The sequence below is a fragment of the Pangasianodon hypophthalmus genome, chromosome 5 (genome assembly GCF_027358585.1).
Source record: "Pangasianodon hypophthalmus isolate fPanHyp1 chromosome 5, fPanHyp1.pri, whole genome shotgun sequence".
NCBI classification, from domain to species: domain Eukaryota; kingdom Metazoa; phylum Chordata; class Actinopteri; order Siluriformes; family Pangasiidae; genus Pangasianodon; species Pangasianodon hypophthalmus.
The window spans coordinates 5662413-5682111 of record NC_069714.1 but is presented as its reverse complement, the minus strand read 5'-3'; the positions used below and the strand labels follow the sequence as shown (position 1 = coordinate 5682111).

At 39.6% G+C, this 19699-nt stretch overlaps 1 protein-coding gene across 3 annotated transcripts in view; it reads left to right on the top strand.

Annotated features, from left to right (window-relative positions):
* acvr2aa (activin A receptor type 2Aa) overlaps positions 1 to 19699 on the top strand; it is a 47858-nt gene that overhangs the window by 4543 nt on the left and 23616 nt on the right. For 2 of the 3 annotated variants that reach the window (XM_026928133.3, XM_053234099.1), the window contains exons 2-3: positions 15434 to 15644; positions 17374 to 17525. In XM_026928133.3, coding sequence (XP_026783934.3) covers positions 15434 to 15644; positions 17374 to 17525 — 363 coding nt within the window. The remainder of the gene's footprint in view (positions 1 to 15433; positions 15645 to 17373; positions 17526 to 19699) is intronic. The other variant, XM_026928134.3, reaches the window with a different exon arrangement.

Genomic DNA, 19699 nt, shown 5'->3' with positions numbered 1-19699 from the left:
ACCTTCATTTATCAGTTTAGCGTATACTGTGAATGGACGTTGTAGTACGTCTGTTTTAGTATCAAAGCAGGACCTGATTTAGCGCAAATATTTCACAGAAAAATCCACGTAAACAGGCTCGTGTGTTACGTTTCGCATCTTTGTTAGAATCTGTTGTAACAGAGCCACGTGTGTTTATTAAACTAGTTTACTGAGTTGAAATTGTTCTGCTTGGTTTATTATGCACTTTTGTCCTTCGTAGTTAGTTTAGCCTGCAACCGTGGCGTTGTACATCATGATATGTGAGCTGCTTCACAATCAAATACCAAGCTGTGCATCACCCAAAATATTCTGCCATAATAACCTCATTCACAGTTTCAGAGCAGATTAGAAGGAAGGTTGGTGCGTAAAAGCTGAAGTTAAACTGCAGCGAGTATCTTTGATTAAATGCATTTAGCGATATTTAGCATGTAGAATGGAGCTTTTGTATTTTTCCAGGGCTAAAGAACATTTTCTAATAAATTTGTGCAGCTCATCATCTGTGCAGAGTTCACCCCAGGCTCAAGTGCTCTCATGTTTGAGAAATTAAAGACATGCACTGTTCACCAGATGAGTAATTCAGGTGAGGCTTTTCACATCGATTGGCTCGACCACATGAGCTCTGGCATGGCTAGAGTGCCCGATTGCCAAGTGGGCCAAAGCTGGGCATCTGCCAGCGCAAGGTTAATTACACATTATTCATACCTCACGCCTCTCTTAACGATTTACATTTACCAACATGCAGTCGAGAGACGTGGTCGACCTTTGCAGGTGACTGTTTAGCTGAGCATGCAAATACAAAGCACACCTCTTTCCTTGCACAATCCTGTTGCAGGATATGGCTGTAAATCACATCAGCGTGCTCCGAGTGTTTTAGTCAGAGTGAAAGTGTGTGGTGAAGTTTACGATGTTAACACACCAAACACCGGCACTGGTGGTTTGACTCAGCACCAATTGTAATCGCTTCATTTCACATGTCTTTTTACAAGTCTTGTAAAGTATATGCGAATGTCTGGCACTGCTTTCCCACCCAAAGTTCAGTAACCAACATTATTGTCATATTCATATATATACATATATATATATATATATATATATATATATATATATATATATATATATATATATATATATATATATACATGAGAACTTTGAAATCTTTCCTTGGATAAAGTCTGAGAGCTTATCAAGAAAAAGACCACATTTGTCCTTGTGTCTGTCTTCAGCTCAAGTGTTTGTTATCCGATGTTCAGGGTGGCTCATTATCCTGAGATTTTATTGATCGTCAAATTAAAAGCATATAATAAAACCAACTGGGCAAGTAGAAAAATAAGTTTCTAAGAGCGTTCTCTCATGATATTGGTTTTCCAGTTCATCCCAAAGCTTTTCATTGGGGCTGAGGTCAGGACTCGTCCACACCGGCTCTGGTAAACTATTGTCTTTGTGCACAGGGGCATGGTTCATGCTGGAACAGGTTTGGGCCTCTTATTTCCTCTACAGCACACATTGACATCCTATACGATTGTGTGCTTCCAGCTTTGTGGCAACAGTTTGGGGAAGGAACACATATGAGTGTGATGGTCAGGTGTCCACATACTTTTGGCCATACAGTGTATTTTTAAGCATTGTAATCTTCCGGATGTGTCACGGTAATGCCATTGGCATTTCTAATGACGAAAAATGTACTTTGCAACTCCTATATTATTTATTTGCCAAAGCTGACTGTTAATACTGTCACATAACAAATTACGACAATGTCATAAGTAAGGAGTATGTATTCTGTAGCTCTTCTCGTTTCTGAGGTTGACAGTGTCTATGCCTGTACGTCGTCTTCCACCAATAAGATATAACATCATTTCTTTGACATGCCATCATCCATAATTACAGTTTTGGCACGATGAGGAAATTTTCCTTTGTAAAGCAGATCGTGCCACTTCTCCAGCAAATCCCCCAAAACAAAGATTTTTCCTTACGCTCAGAATGACACACGTTTAACCCCCAAGCCACAGCGAGCACACCGACAGCCAGGTTTGCTAAGCCTTTCGCATTAGCGAACACTCGAGCCTCATATTTTCAACCTGAGGTCACGAGATGACAAACATGGAGAAGGAGCCACAGAAAACAGTGATCTTATTTAAAAAAAAAAAGTCCATTAGTCGTATTTCGTCCCTGCAGTCTCACCTTGACCACTGGCCACAAAGGCCATTAGAGCTCGAAGACGTGATGATTTTCAGAGCATTTGATTTCAGCACGTCATCTCCTGAGCTGTTAGCAAATATTTATCTTGCAGTGAAAACATTTAATTTGTTTTGTTTCCTTGGTGAAAAGAGGCAATTAGTGTTTCTCCTGCATGTTTCTTTAATGCCGCTCGGACGGATGTTTTTCTCCCTCGAGATCAGATGTCCATTTGGAGCCGTATTCTCAGGCTCTCTGAGATTATTACCTCGTTATTAATGACTCGTAGCACTGCTGGCTTGTTTGTGACTACAGTCTACAAGTCGAACGAAAGAAATGACGATGATTACTTGCACATATAGAGTAATAATAGTGTAAATAGTTGATTATGAATTGTCCTCCAGCCCTTTAAGTATGCAGAGGAATTTAATTTTAACTCTCCATATTTGGATATTTGTTGTTGTTGTTGCTGTTGTTTTTTCTGAGAAGTGTGCAGGTTTATTTGGTGAGGTTTTTTTTTTGACTGATAGTTTGACCTTGTCTTGCTTGTATTTTGATCCTCCTCACGACGTGGACTTCTATGACACGGGCAGGTCGTCGTCCAAGATGGAGATGCCCGCGTGAATTATTTACAGCCTCGGCTGACCACTGCTGACGGAGGGGTTATTTGAAATCAAAATGTGCTGTCTTTTGTCCCTTGACGCTTTTCTTTGGCCCTGTACTGCAGAGCTTGAAATTAACGGCGTCCTGTCAGCGGGACTGTTAAAAAAGGGCTGAGGACAGTACGAGTCCTTGCTCAGGATGATTGCAGGACAATAAAAAAAAAAGTGTAATCAGTTTAACAAAGACTTTTTCAGCAGTCCTCGAACATCGAACTCACCAGGGGCAAGATCGTCAAAACTTTCTGTAGCTCACATTTTCAGTGGCCTTTATTTTTCCAAAGCAAACACTCTGAATAAACCAATTTAAAGAGTTCACATTAGACCTGAAACTGTGCGAATTAGAAAACTACATGAGCTCAAGGCTGCAGAATAGAGATCTGTGCTAGATATACGCCGAGGGGAAAAAGATTACGAGCTGTACAGCACCGGGTTTTTTTTTTTTTTTTATCTGAAAATCAACTGGGTTTTTTTTGTGTGTTTTTTTTTTATTTCTTTTTTTTTGTTTTGTTTTTAAATTGGTGCACACTGTGGAAGCGAGATATTTTTTGCACCAGCAACAGTTGCACAGCATTTCAACAGCTTTATCTGTGGCTTGGGTCTTACCTTTCTGCCTTTAACTTTCTGTGCTCCGCGAGTGTCACACGAATGGAGACGGAAGGGGAGCATGGTCCCTGTGACCACGACATAGTTTCAAATAGTTTCATGCAAACAATAGGGCTGATTAGGATAGAGAGAAAATCGCGTTAGAGTATTATAGGTTTTTGAGATAAGTACTAGATCTGTCTAGCAAAGGAGAGTATGAGTACAACATACTGGTATAAGCTTAACTTGGGGCGTGGCCAGATATTACGCCATTACAGCGGGAAAAAACCTGTGCACTGGCTATGATTCGGCTGTTGCTGCATTCGCTAATGTTAGTGTTTAGGGTTTTTTTAAATTAATTACTTGTTAACAAGGTCAACAATGCTACAGAAGTAAAGTCAGGAGTGTAAATAAACATAAGGAGTTAGTAGCTGTAAATAAGCTCAGTATAAAATTGAAATAAAATGATATAAGCTACGTAAGCATGTGCTCTGTGGTGATACTGAATTCTTGTACCCTGACAAACAACACCTTTCATTTTCTTAATTTAAAACCCCGTTCATGTTTTGAGAGTGAAGACATTTGTACGTCTTTATCTGTTTGGTAAACGCGGACAAGAGAAGCTAAGGCCCCGTTCACACCTGGCATTATCAACTGCATGTATTTTCAGGCAGAAATGTCCCACGAATCCTCTCTCATGTACGTAGACACACTGTTTCAAACATTTTAATCGCGTGGTCTGCTAACGAAACTTGTAAATGAATGAGAGATGAGATGACGAATGAAATTGTGAGAAGCAGCTGCTTTCAATTCAATTCAAAGAAGCACTATCAGGCTACATCTCTAGTGCAAGACAATAGACAGTGTCAGTAGTAGAGACGAAACACTTCAGTATCTGCTGTTATTGCGTCATCTTTATCCATTAACCTAGCAGCAGAGAGATCTAGCGTTCAGCGCATTTTCCAAACAGTCTCGCAGTGATTACATATTTTCCGGCCAGAGCGATGACGCAGTCGATTAGTTGGTCCTTCACTGCTGTCCGGGACGCATCGAGACACGTTCACGTTCACACTACAGGTGTGATGTAGGCATACGAGTCCCAGTCCACCTCCGAATGTGGTTTGAGTGAACGGATCACGATACGTCCTCGAGATGCATTTGACCCCGTTCACACCTGCACTTAGCGCTGACCGCTTACGATCAGATCACCCAGGACGCGGGTTAGTAACAGGTGTGAACGGGGCCTGGGCTACATCAGAGAAAGATGATTTGATGCTCTGCTCTGCAGTCAGACCGCAGGTTATTAAGGTTTGCATACGATACGAAAAAGAAACACGTACTACACAGTACAACACAATTTATTATCTCTCGATCTTAAAGCTGCAGTCGTCAGTCATTCCAAGCTTACTAGGCAGCCTCGAATAATGTGTGTTACATGTGCGTGAAAAATTGATCAACAGCTTGCTGACTTTTTTTGTCTACAGTGTCTATAAAAACACAGTCGTCCTCTACGCTGGAATTCATATACCAAACCAAAACCCGAGCGCTCTCACTTACCCAGCGTGAGAGACTTCTGATTTGCACTTTGTATACAGCTACACTGGCAGTCTGAGAACAATAAGTGCCGCTATCTCATCCTGTCCTGTGGTTGTTGGTTTTGTTTGTTTTTTTTTGTTTTTTTTTTCTTTTGCCTTTGCCTTAGTAACAAAACTGAATGTTCTAGCATGGTGGAAAGTTACAGCAAGTCAGTTTATTGAAACACAGAGATTTTGAAGTTTGATGTACAAAAGAGCTCTGAAAAAGTTGGTATAAATTAATGCATTCTGTATTTCTTCCTTTTTTCATTGCTATCAGAGCGGTTTTGCTTCTGTGGCTGAGTTCGTCAGATTGCGCACGCAGTGCAGTGGGAAAGTGACAGAAAAGATGCCTTTAGATTATTGCTGTGTATTAAAGATGCCTTTATGTCACTGAAGACTAGCCTCGGAGACGGTAGAGCTAAATATCATAACAAGGGAATATTACTGCTGATGGATAATTAAAAATGAATACGAAACATAAAAGGCTGTGGTGATGTCATGATGCTGATTTTCCTGATGGAGCTGTGAAGAGCAGATGATAAGACGAGATCATTCGAGTCTCCTCTGAAACAGTAAAAATGTTCAGACCGTAATGTTACCTGTCGTCTCAACCTCTTCAACTCTTCGATTTCGGATCGAATGCGCCGAACACAGTGCTGATGCTGATGGCGTATTGTTCAGCCCTAGCGTACTCGCGACTTTTCACTCTGTCTGTTAGTTTACATGTCTGTTAAAAAATCCTAAATACTTATTTTTATTTTTAAAAAATAACGTCCCTTTATCTGTATGTACTGTATAAAATGGAAACCTGAACGGAAATGGAAACTCGTTTCCATTAAAGCGTGATAAAGAGTGGAAAGAGGCTGTTTTTTAAATAGAATAAATACTAAAATAAAATATTAGGCACGTGTTAATATTAAATGCACACTTTTTTTAAGCAGAATTATTTTTTTCCCTTATACATTACAATAATTTTTGCTTTTACTTTTGGTTGGAAGCTGAAAAATGTGAATGTTTGGGGGAAAAGAAAACCTTCGAAATTGGCCAGCCTCCTTTATTTGGTAATTATTTGAATGTTGAGATTTATTAGAGTGAAAATAGTGATGAATCTGCAGCGTGAAACTGAACGTGTCTAGGAATATTGATGAGCAAGTTTAGCTGAGTGTTAGCTAACTGTTGGACAGCAGTCTATAGGTTTGTGCCATTTTTTTTTTTAATACCACGGTGCTGCTGAATTCTCTGAATTCTGATTGATCGGAAACAGTTGATTAATTCTCTATAGCAGCAGCTCCGACGTTAGTGCCGGCTGTAATTCAAGTCACAGGTTTATATTAATGCGCTCCTTCTAAGACGTTATTGTCTAATACATAAAGCAAGAGCTACACATAAGTACACAGGGTAAAGTGATTAAAAATGCATTGTTTATGCACCTTAGAAGCTGACAAAAGTATTTTAATATGAAATTTGTATACACTGTATGAATTATAAACATGTCACATTAAATAAAATTCAAATTTTTCTATGGTGTATTTAATAAATTAACATTTTTCCAGTTTTTATTTGTTTTCTTCTTGGTTTATGAATTGCTATGGGTAAGATTTCAGATTTCAAAAAGTCAGAACCGTAAATACCAATCCCAAAAATTAAAATTTAAAAAATAAATCTAGATTTTTAATGTGACAAGTCTGAAATTCGTATTTATATACTTTTGTCAGCTTCCAAGCTTCTTAGTTGTTTGTAACAAAGAAAATGGAGAATCGTTGATATGGTGAGGTTTTTTTTTTCTAAGGAGATGTTTATTTCACATTTATGGAAGGAGTCTCCAGTGTCAACGCTTTGAAATATCACTTTGTAAAGAGTTTGCGTTTTCTCGTGTCTCTGGAACTTGACAAGCTGCGTTTATTTTTTTTGTCTTATTAACAACAAATGAGGAAAAACATAAGGATGGTGAGGAGAGAGCTGTTTATTGCTGCTATGAAGTGAGAATTGTTTTCAACAATATTCAATTAATTAAAAAAAAAAACTACAAACTGATAATAAGTATGACTTGCGATAAGTGTAAATCAATTCTTTATTTAATTCTTTTATATAAATTAAAAAAATAGTCGTTGGTGAATTGCTGTAGTATAAGAGGAATAAAACACTTTAGGACACGCTGTTATAGGAAAATAATCTTCGGCATGGTAACAGTAACTTGTGATTTAGGGCTCGTGTAACGTCCCTTTATCTGTATGTACTGTATAAAATGAAAACCTGAACGGAAATGGAAACTCGTTTCCATTAAAGCGTGATAAAGAGTGGAAAGAGGCTGTTTTTTAAATAGAATAAAATAAATGATGCACCGCACCGCACCTCTCCTTGCCTCCGTTTGGCTACAGACCAAGTGAATGTTTACGTTAAACGTGTAAATCCAGCCATCACTCGGATCACAAGCGGCACAAACGGTGGCCTCAGACGTATCGTAATGGTCAGCGGAAAGGCCAGGTGTAATGCAGGTGCAGAAGAAATCAAAGCAGAACGTGTATGAGAGATGCTCTGAAATACACAGGACCTGAGAAGCTCGGAGGGGAGCACAGGAAGTGTACGAGCGCGTTAGTTAATGAGCAGATGAAGGAGAAGCAGGTGTCGGCGCTCCGTGGAGGAGGCACGCTGGGAACGCACTGACGGTGACACAAGCGCCGCAGGAAGATGGAAAACATTGTTTTGTCGAGCGCAGCAGCTTCCCGTCAGGCTGAGCGATGAGTCCGTGTAAACGACTTGACCACTGCTCGGGACTAAATCTCCTCCAGTAGATTACGCTCCAGGATGAACACCGATGCGTGTTTCGTCGCTCTGTGCAGGTGAAGCTAATGCTGATCATTAGCCACGCGCTGATCATCTCTAACCTGATCTATTCATGATGACCTCGTTATCGTGGACACTTCGAACGCTCGCCGGCAGGCAGAACCCTTTTTCACTCAGCGCTCGTGGAACCTGCAGTTCATCTGAAGCCTGCTAGGCTCACAATTATTGTTTACAAAACTTTTCATAAATCACTTTTCTAGAGTGGAGAAACTCCGTGTAGCATAAATAACTTCAGCCATTCGAAAATATGTTGCTGTGTGATGTGTGATGGGTTTCCCCAATAATTTTATCCTATTGTCTGTGGAGGAAAATCCTTACTTTTATGCAAATTATTACCAAATTTGCATAAGAAAAATATATTAGGCTAAGTTTTAAAAAGTGCATATTTTTTAATGTATTGTGATTAAAAATGATTGTACTCATGTTGTGCCGCAACGGTTCATTTTTAAATCCGTTTTTATTATTTCCGCTGTACAGGTCCCTGTGTATGAGCTGTTACTATAGAAACAGCAATGTATTAGAGCGAGCGCATTAATATTAACCTGTCGTTCACGTTGCAGCCGGAACTACCTGTGCTCTTATACAGAAATAATGCACACCTACTGACCAATCAGGGTCGAGAACTCAAATAATAATCGATTAATCAGGGGAAATGTGGTGTTTAAATGAGAAAGGCTGCAACATATACTGTATTATTTGCCTTTTTTCCCCCCAGTAATATAACCTAAAACAAACCTGCACATTTAACATCTTGTAACTCTACTGATTTTCTCCTCTTGAGCTAATCTAATGCTTATTCTCTGTAACAATAACCAGTTTATAAGGATTTTAATAAGGAATTTCTGTAAAAAAACAAAAGAAAGAAAGAAAGAAAGAAATTTGTGGGTTTCTCCTTATGGATCGTTCTCTTTACGTCGTTGTCTAAATCATAAATCACGCGTGTTTCCTATCCGGTGCAGGAATTCATGTTAAACTTCACACGGACGCTGTGAGAAACGACGTTAAACCTTTTTCCCCCGCATACGATCTGAAATCTCCGCTCGAAACCAGTTTTTCAGGTTTTTTTTTTTTTTTTTTTTTTTTTTTTGCGTCTTACTGCTGGCTGATTGACAGTTGACAATATTAAAAAAAGTCTTGCGTCATGTGCTTGCCACAGAGACAGAAAGCTCAACAATCTGGAGTTTGTTCTCATTTAGCTTAGCTACAGCGCAGTAGTATTGCCATTTAGCTTAGCGTGCATCTGAATTTAGTTCTTAATTTTAAAAACACCGTGCATCAGCACAGCGTAATTGAGCACTGGATGCATTTCGAGGCTTTGATAATGATCACGCAGCTGGAAGCTCATGAGCACAATCAATATTTGAGGATTAATATCTCACTTGGAAGGATGTAATGAACAACAAATGTTTTTTTTTTTAAATTATTATCCCATTAGATGCGCCTTGTATTGTTGGGTAATAGATATGCACCAATCCCAATTTCTTCCATTTTCAACATGACATTGATGTTGAAGCTCTGAATATCGACCGACACCTGATACTGATCTGATATCGACATCCTCACAGCGACTCTCTGCCAGATCCAGGAACAGGATTAGTAAAATTTCAGTTCATAACACTAGACTTAATGAAAATCGAGGACGAGAAGGTTCAGAAAAAAAATTTTTCCACACGCACACAGAGTTCGCTTTGTACCAGAGTGGAGCAGGGATATTTATCAATGACTAAAGTGCACATGTTTCTGCTTTATGACAGCGGTGCACTGTGGAGAAGTTTATGCACATGTACAGAATAAATGGCATTAACAAGACTCGTCCTGTAATTGTAATAAAGTAAATTATATATTGGCTACAAGATTAAATCAACGACCAAAAAAAGGGTGTTAACATCCATCTGTATGAACAACCAGGCATTAAACCTTTAACATTTCACAAATTATATACATAGCAAGAGCTCCTCAGTCAATACTCAAGTCCCAGGAACAAATTTTAGAGTGTAACATTGGACAAGAAGCAGATTTCCACTGTTTTATACTGATCGGGCAGAAGGTGTGCATTATTTATATATAAAATATAAAAAATGTATATAGACACTGACAGAAAATACAAAAAAAACAATTACAATTAGTCTAAGATTCAAAATTGAAAAAAAAAAAAAAAATTCTTAATATGTTGCAGTTTCCAATAACGAAATTAGAAACAAACATGAAAAACATCTAAGAAATTAAAATAGAGCTTCAAAGGATTTCATTTCAACGTATTCACTGGGTGCAGATCACGTAAAATTTAAAAAAAAAAAAAAAAGAGGTTTGATGTTAAACTGCCGCTGTACCTAAACTTGATGGCACACGGCAAGAAGGATCTTGCCCGGACTCTTCACTGCTCTCCATCCATCATCACAACAGATGCTCTCTGATCTATTAAGTGCACTTTGTTGTTCTAGGCCTCGGTGACGGATACGTTTTATTCAGGCAGAGTGCCCTAGCACTTCAGAGTTAGGCCGTAGCGGACGTGCCTTGTTTTGCATTTCAACCTTTAGGAAGGAGTGTAGGAAGTGATGTAAGCTCGATGTAAGCCCGCAGGATTTTATTACTGGCTTGAAATAAGGGAAAGCTAGTGGTCTAGTGGAGAGAGTGGGATTTACCCGTTTGAAAATGGCTGACCTTTTGTTACATAAATAGCTTCATTCCATCTTGTGTACCCGAGTTCACAGATAAGCAGTAAACTTTAAATATAGCAGTTTTCATATGGAAGAGATTGTTTTAATCCGAGCCGTAAGGTGGATCATGCACAGGGTGAACCGCCGCAGCGGCGCCTGCACCCGTACATCATTCACACAAAGTTGTTTTTCTTCAGAAGCGCCTGCGTGACCACTCTATAGCGTCACCGGTGCACAGAACGGCGCCGCTATTGCGTCCAAATTGCACAGTTGCACTGAACAGAACAAATTGTTTTGCTGTGAGGCCGCATGCAATTCGAGAAAGCTGGCCTTCAAATTCTCTGTGGAGGAAAATCCCTGTTCCAGGAATTTCAGTCCCTTTTTTTGGTAAGCGATCTGTAAGGCAAAACCGCAGAGCCAGCGAGGAGATATCATGTCACTGATCTCAAAAGGCTGCAGCGCTCTATGGATGATTTTTTATTTATTTTTTTTTTTGCTAGGTTTCATTTCTCATTTCACCGGAGGCCAGAAAAAGAATAAATTGCGTATTAGGCCACATATGGGGAAGTGAAGGTCAGGACTTAGAGATGAAATATTACATTTAGCAAAAAAGTGTCAAGTCAGATTTCAAGATTTGGAGTGAAAAGGGTTAAGCAAACAACCTAAACAAGATTCTGTCCCGCACATATTTGCATAACTGCAGAACAAGAGAAGGAGGCATCTCACGCAGCTTGTTGTGTACAGAATAATATGGCAGTTAATTTATAAAATGTTCTGTTTCAACACTTTTTTAAGCAAATTAGTTACCATATTTTTTGACATGTCAGGTCCTGTGCCTTCAGAGAATTCTTTGTTTATATCACACCTTTCCGCGGTGTGTTTTTTAGGCGCTCACCTTTTTAAACTCGGTTAGCCGTGCTGACAGAGTGGTTCACGGTTCCTCGTTAAAAATAGCAGCCAAGGAGCGCTTGTGTTCGTACGACCAGCAGCAGAATATGGGTCAAAGATTTATTGAGTCACATTGAGGAGAGTTTAGAGGGTGAACTGGCTATTCCCACTACTTCTGCTCCCTAGAAAGCTTCACGCACTCGTTAACTCCTGAAACCAGACGTTCTCCAGAGGGAACGCCAGAAAACATGGTGGAATGAAAAGTAAGAAAAAAGAGAAGCTGATGAGGGAGAGAGTTTTTTGTTTATAGCTGATAAGTGATAAATGATAACGGGAACTAACTTTGTTCAAGGATGTTAAAAATGTAACTGTAACTGAAATTGGATATAAAGTACGACAGCAGTTTGCTGTGGCATTAGCGGAATAACATAATTAGAAAATAAACAGAAGAGGATGTTACAGTTATCAGAGGAAGATGATACAGAGATCAAGCTAAGCTACAAGTTACTCTGCAAATATCTACTTAGCTACAGTACTATAAAGTTAGAGAAACATCACTGCTGCAAAAGTACATGAGTTACAGCCTCAATTTTAATTCAAGATAATAGTCAAAGGAAGTCAAACTGTTTGTTATTGTATAGGTTTTTTCTTCTTTTTTCTAAATCACCAAATGCAAACATAATTATTATTTTTTTTCTTTTTTCTTTTTTGCATTTGGTGCATAAAGTCAAGTGTCCGTTGTCAAGTGTATGTTGACAGCCCTAGTGGAAATACGTTATTTTTCACAGTGGGTCAAAATATGAACTGCAGCGGACTGGTGTCCCATTCGGGAAGTATTCCAGATCCACCCTGGCCCTGACCTTAAAACATGGTTCTTGAGGATAAATGAATTTAAAGGATGTAAAGAGGCTGAAATCTGTTCCAGCATGACGATGCCCCTGTGCACAAAGCGAGCTCCATGAAGACATGGTGTGTGAAGGTTGGAGTGGAAGAACTCGAGTGTCCTGCACAGAGCCCTGACCTCAACCCCACTGAACACCTTTGGGATGAACTGGAACACTGACTGAACCCCAGACCTCCTCACCAACATCAGCGCCTGACCTCACTAATGCTCTTGTAGCTGAATGATCACAAATCCCCACAGCCACGCTCCAACATCTAGTGGAAAGCCTTCCCAGAAGAGTGGAGCTTATTATAACAGTAAAGGGGGAATAAATCTGCAATGGCATGTTTGACCATGTAGTATATAAATAATCAAGATGCATAATGAAAACAAATTACAATCACATCAAGATGAAATCACTGATTCCCTCCTCCAGTGCTTCAGTTTAACTCTGCACTGGAGAAGCTTGTTCATTCGCACATCCATTTTTTGAAACAGTAATTCCTCCATGTTCTCCGTAATCCTGATTAAGGCGACTTGTTGTGTCTCTGGAACTGATCCTCTCTGTTTATCCCCACCAGGGGGCTATTAGCTAATTAATTCCACCACATCATTTGTTCTTACTGAGTCATTCGCAGCAGTCAGATTCAAGTGAATCACTGAACATCGGTTTATTTTTGGTAATGTGTACAATAAGACAGACGAAAGCACACTTTTTTTTTTTTTTTACACAGTAGAATTGTGGCCAGTGAACTGTTACTATAAATCTTGACACTTGCACTGGGTGACATCTAGAAATATTTCTAATAATATCCTTTTGTTAAAAATAAAAAAGTGATACAATGCCACTCCCATCATGCCCCGCCCTCATGTTTTTTTCCCTCTTGCCCTTTCATCCTCGTCTAAAAAAATATATAAAACACTTCTTTTATAAGCTTCTTCAGTCTAAATGTAGTGTATAAATTATAAATCCAAGACGTCCATGCTCGAATTATGTCACATCTATACTTATTTAGACCATGATCGCTCATGATCGGTGAATATACTCGGACTGAGCGAAGAGAAAAAACAAAGAAGTACACGACATTTTAAGTATTTTTTTCATTTCATCATATTTTCAGTGTGAGAAATTGCATTAGAACAGTTTTACACTAAATTTTAGAACTGCGTAGTTCTACGTTTTATTATAACTGAATGCTTCATGCGTTTTTCTTTCTCATTGTGAGGAATTTATTTAAGCTCTACGATTTATTTGTATTCTGCACTAAATTGAGAATATTTTAGAAAACGGCTGTTACTTTTCTTATGTGTAAGTAAAATGCAAACATTTGGGTATTTCAAATTACTGTTTAAAATCATTCTTATCTAGCTATCAGTCTGTTTTCTTTCCCAAAATGATCATCAAGGAATAGCACAGATTACGTGTTAGTCGTTCCTGTAACCGATTACATCGTCCCATCACAGGTTGCTTTCCTAATGACAAAGATACACATCGTTTATGACGTTTTTCATCATAGCACTGACATCATGAGACAGCCTTTTGCGACACATTAGCATTCTGATTGTACTGTTGCAACAGCGCAGATGCGTAAAGACATCTGTGAATATATCATCTCGCTTTCTAAATTTAGCTTTTTTTTTTCTTTTTCTTTCTCACCCAACGTGAGCAGTCAGAGGCCACAGCTGTAGTCGTTTGTACTGTTATACAGCACGGCTGGTGCGCCATTCGCCACACAACACGAAGCACGTTTGCACATTTATCCCGAGAGCAGCCTAATAATTGTCCTGACAAATACAATATATGTTTTCTTCTTTTTTAAAATATATTTCTGAGCAATGATCAAGTCATATTCCTTGCGAGTGATCTTGCCCATAAAACTGATTTTCCTCCTCAGTGCTGATCACGAGTTAACAGGAAGCAATAAAAACACGGTGGAGGGGGAAAGAAAAAAAACAGGAATGTGTACCAGAGCCGGTACATGGGGTCTTATTACAAGTATCTCTTTTTATGTAATACCCTTGAAATTCCACGATCACTATCAAAGTTGGCCATTTTGACCTATACCCTCCCCTCCACCCCCTGCTAAGATGGCGCCAGTCGTCTCTCCTCTTAGCCTGCACAACCAGTTCTCAAATACCTGGCCCCGAGCTCCAACTGCTCCTTAATGTCGCCCTGGGTGCTCTTAGCTCAGAGGCGACAACCATTGGCAACGTTGTGCAGTGCGAATGCCAGCAAGCATTTAAAGACGTAAATGTGACTCAACAACCTCTCATTAAATTTAATAAACGTCTTTTCACGCCTCGCTTGTTTAAAAACATTTAAGTGTTTTTCAGACTATACAGGCTGGCCCTAAAAACAATCCCAAAAAAAAAAAAAAAAAGGTTTGGATTAGTTGTGGGTTGAAATACTTCATGTTCAGAACAATCAGAGCCTTCATGTTTAAATGCCTGCGAGATCAGGAGCGATAATGACTGTTGATAATGGCTTCTTGTTTGTATAGTAAACATGCACATTGACAGAGGATGCATCAGATGATATGCAACACACACACACACACACACACACACAGAGCTTGTTCTCCGCTGTGGCCGGAAGATAGAGCGAGCCACCTCAAAGTACACATGGTCTGCTTTTGGTCACAGAAGCTAAATAGTGTTTATTGTTCGATTTTACTGTGTTGTTTTTTTGGTAACCCACATTTAAAATAACAACCCTGTATCTCATTTTTCCACCTTATTTAAAAACCCGTCATCCCAACGAGGATGAATATTGCAGTAGATCTAAACTGTAGCTTGCGCTTGATTTAAGCTGCAGATTTACGCTGGTGATTAGTGATAAATTAACAACAGACGAATAAAAAACAAACTCTGAGCAATCCCTTAATGTGTGTGTGTGAGTGATAGCGAATTATTAGACTTCTACAGTGCAGCCTATATGATGTGTAAAGAGCTACGGTTGTGTTATCAGGAGCTTCCAGTCTTTTTTCCTGAAAAGGTGACCATGTGATGGTTCTTTCATCGGTTTGGGATGCGACCCGTTGGGACTGAGTGTCTGCTGTTTCTGAGCAGTTGCATCACGCTGCCACTTGTCACAGTGAAGGCTTCAGCATTAAAAGATAAAATGTCCCTCTTCCGTTGTCTGTGCAGGCGCCATCCTGGGACGCTCCGAGACACGCGAGTGTGTGCACTACAACTACAGTCCGAGCTCGGAGCAGCAGGGCAACCGCACCGGCATCGAGGCCTGCGTAGGAGACAAGGACAAGCGGCTGCACTGCTTCGCCACGTGGCGCAACTTGTCTGGGAACGTAGCAGTGGTGAAGCAGGGCTGCTGGCTGGATGACGTAAATTGCTACGACAGGTACGCTTGCTTTTGAGCACAACAAATCGCTACGCTGTAATCGCCACATCTCATGTTACAAACGAGCTTAAAGCTGGGTACTTTTTTAAAAGAAAAATAAAACAAGTCTAAAAGAGTAAAGCACTTCAGGTTGTGCTGTTATAAAGGGAACAATCCACAGCGGTGTGGTGTGAGCTGTTACCACCCCGAAGTGTTTTCCTCTTACACCACAAGGGCACTTTATGCTTGTATGTAGTTACATTTAATGTCGTGGAACGCCCATGAGACAGGTAAGTGTGTATTATAAACACAAACTCGTCAACGGCTCGTTTTTCTCTCTAGAAGTTAATAAGACAAGGCTGACGTTATAGAAAATTATTTCAGACCTTCATATTTGAGAGTTACAGTCAATTTTTAGTAAAAAAATAAAAATAAATAGAAAAAAAGGTATTCTGGCAGTGTCCTGAGCAGTGTAACTGAATCCTGGCAGTGCTGCTGCAGTATTATATGGCATTTAATGTTTTAAAAAAAATATGAGCTGTAAGCAGATGATGTACTGGGCTGTACAGTTGTCATACCTTGAAATTCATGCAGTCTTTCCTCTAATAAATAAAAAAATAAATAAGGAACTACAGCCCCAGAGTTGTGACAGGTAGTCTATAACTGTCATGTGTCCCGCTTTTCGTTGAATACCAAACCGGTGCAAAAGTTTCATCATCCAGTGTAACCTCTCGAAGAAGTTTTGCCCCTGAAGTTTGCAAAGCTGTGGCTGCTTTGTAATTTCCTGTCACAATTAATGGAAGAATCATTCTGTCCAAATGGCAGTCACAATAAAGAAAAGTCACGATCATTACAAATTCTTTTAGCCGCTCCTTTGTGGCGGAGTGTGTTCAGGGACAGCAGTAAATCCCCCATTCATCAGCCATATGGGCCCCTACTAAAGATAGCACACATTCCACGCTGAATATTGATACAAAGGCGTCCCGGCTTTGAGTAAACATGTTTTCTTGTGAGGTTTGACGTGAACCCATTTGCCTTTCTATCACGATGTGGTTGGGGGAGGAGGTAAAAATCCGCTCGTCCTTATCTGTCCATCAGTAGTAAGGTGGCAAAAAGCCAAAGCAGAAAGGCACTTGCCTGTACTCTCAGTGCTTGCCCTAGCATGCTGCTGAACCTGTTTACCTCACACCCGTTGAAACTGGAAGGGACTTTTTGAAAAAAAAAGGAAAAATAAAAGCAGCCTGTGGCACGTGCATGATGAGAAGTTAACAGCCTCACCTCTCTCTTTCTCACTCCCTACTTATCTGAACAAAAGGCCCCTGGAATGCGATCCACTCTCCTTATGTTTGCAGCCGTGTGTGCACGATTTCCTCTAGTGGGGTTTTTTGTTTAGTTAATCTTCGTTTATCTGCTCAGAGCTAAGCGGCGTGTGCCGCTCTTATGTGGTCTGGCAGCTTATGAGTGTTCCTTTGACAAAAGATATCCGTCCTTCCTTAGCGTTATTTATTGTGACAAAACTAAACACCTGACACAAAACCACAGACGGAAAGGGGGCATCGAGTGCTTGGACTTTAGCACCAAACACATTAGTGATTACTAGCTACCTTGTTCCAAATTACATAATAATAATTGGCGGTGTCTATTGCCATTCAAACGAATATAAACAGACAGGACCAGAAATGACACTCAGTCTTTTAGAAATAATTAAGTATCATCATTACAGCGTTTGTTTTCTCTTCTCGTCTCTCAGCACGGAGTGTGTGGAGAGGAAAGAGGACCCCGACGTGTTTTTCTGCTGCTGCGAAGGCAACATGTGCAACGTGAAGTTTTTCTACAACCCGGATGCGCAGCCCATACAGAGTAAGACTCCGATCACCGACCGAAGCAGTGGAGTTTTTAAGGGTACTGAAACTTCTTCCGGCCTTTTTCCTCTCACTTCTCACTCGGGACACTCGGTCTAATCGTGCATGCTAAACCATACTTCTGTCTGTTTCTCCCTCTCCATGTCTGTCATTGAGCATCACTTACACCCTTGAATCCAAGGGAATGATGTGACCTTTCAATCTTATGTTCTGTTCAGGTCAAAAAGTGCAACTATTCTGCACTTCAGCATGAAGCTGTGTTTGGCTTTAATTCTCTAAAGAAGCAGAAAAGAAGTTGCTGTTATAAAGATTATATTTGGGGAATTTTGACCTGAAAAGAACGTGATGCTGAAACAAAAACTTAACTTTCTCTCCTTTATAAAAATACAGTATACACACATACACCTGACCATCACACTAACATGTTCCTGTTGAATATCCCATTCCAGATTTAGTCTCCTTTATGCTGTTATAATAAGCTCCACTCTTCTGGGAAGGCTTTCCACTAGATTTTGGAGCGTGGCTGTGGGGATTTGTGATCATTCAGCTACAGGAGCATTAGTGAGATCAGACACTGATGTTGGTGAGGAGGTCTGGGGTTCAGTCGGTGTTCCAGTTCATCCCAAAGGTGTTCAGTGGGGTTGAGGTCAGGGCTCTGTGCAGGACACTCGAGTTCTTCCACTCCAACCTTCACACACCATGTCTTCATGGAGCTCGCTTTGTGCACAGGGGCATTGTCATGCTGGAACAGGTTTCAGCCTCTTAGTTCCAGTGAAGGGAAATTGTAATGCTACAGCATACAGAGACATTCTATACAACTGTGTGCTTCCAGCTTTGTGGCAACAATTTGGCGAAGAACCACATATGAGTGTGATGGTCAGGTGTCCACAAACTTTTGGCCATATAGTGCATATACGTCACTATATATACTGTATATATGCGCCCTGATTGTTTGAGATGATTGAGCTAATTTATTGGTACTGTGTTCATGAGCCACTGTGCCAAGCAGTTAACTTAACTGAACTAGCTAGTTAGCATGAAAAATGCTTTACATCCTTAATTCATATATATATATATATTAAGAGATTATAATGTTAAGATTATGTAAGATTATAATTTTAAGAGATTATTCAGATTCGCTGTCACTCATGCATTTCAGTACTGATTCTGAAAAGAGTGTCTGTCATCTGCATTATTATTAATCTTCATTATTAATCCTCTTAACCAATTGGACCACATTTCCTGAAACTAATCCCAAGTTTTAAATGTTTGTTGCGACTTCATTTCTGGAAGAATTTACATTTTGTATTTCGGCGTAAGCTTCAGTCAATGCAAAATAGATTTGATGAAGTGGTTAAAAAATGTATTACATAATCCTGCTTCCATTTAGTGTTTTGTCATGATCAATTCATACTGTTTTTCCAAACACATCATGAGTTGGTTTGCAAAACGAAGCTTTGGACATCTTTTATTATTTATCAGAGCATTACTCCAGCAATAAATGAGGCATATGAATAGCTAAAATGGCATCAGATAATAAATGGTTGTCTTTTTGCTCCACTTTGAATCATTTAGCACACCTTTTTTTTCTAAGACAGCATTCCTCAAATTGCTACTTCTTTTTTTTTTTTTTTTTTTTTTTTTTGTACCTCAGTGTTTCCCTGTTCCAGAAACATCAAATCAGTCACCCTTCCTGGTGAGTCATGGCACTAAACAGCTAGCTAGCTCTTCCGCACGAACCAACCTCTGTTGACTCCTTGGAAGAAAACGAAAGTTGTTGTGAGAGTTAGCAGTTTGCACACTATGCTGTTGTTTTATTCTCATTAAAGAATTAAAGATCGTGTTTTACAAAATATTTTTAATATATTAAAAATTCAAATGGGATTAGATTTGCGTAGGGACCTAGAGTAATTCCCTTATTTCCACCCGAATTGGTCATGTCAGTGTTTTTCCCTGAGAAAATTGCGGACCAATTTACTCCCGATACCTCTGTGATTTTGCAGGCAGATACGGGGGAAAGTGCTGCGTGCCGTGTTCAGGCCCCTAGCACTTATACTGTATCTATAATAAACACTTCCTGAATCAAGAAATCAGCTGTGCAACGTTTAGTTTTCTAGAAATTAAATGAATGAAAAGCTGTCAGGTCTTTAATCATCTAACATTAGATATAAATGTAAATGATCCAGTAATGTTCTCTATATTCAAACCACTAAT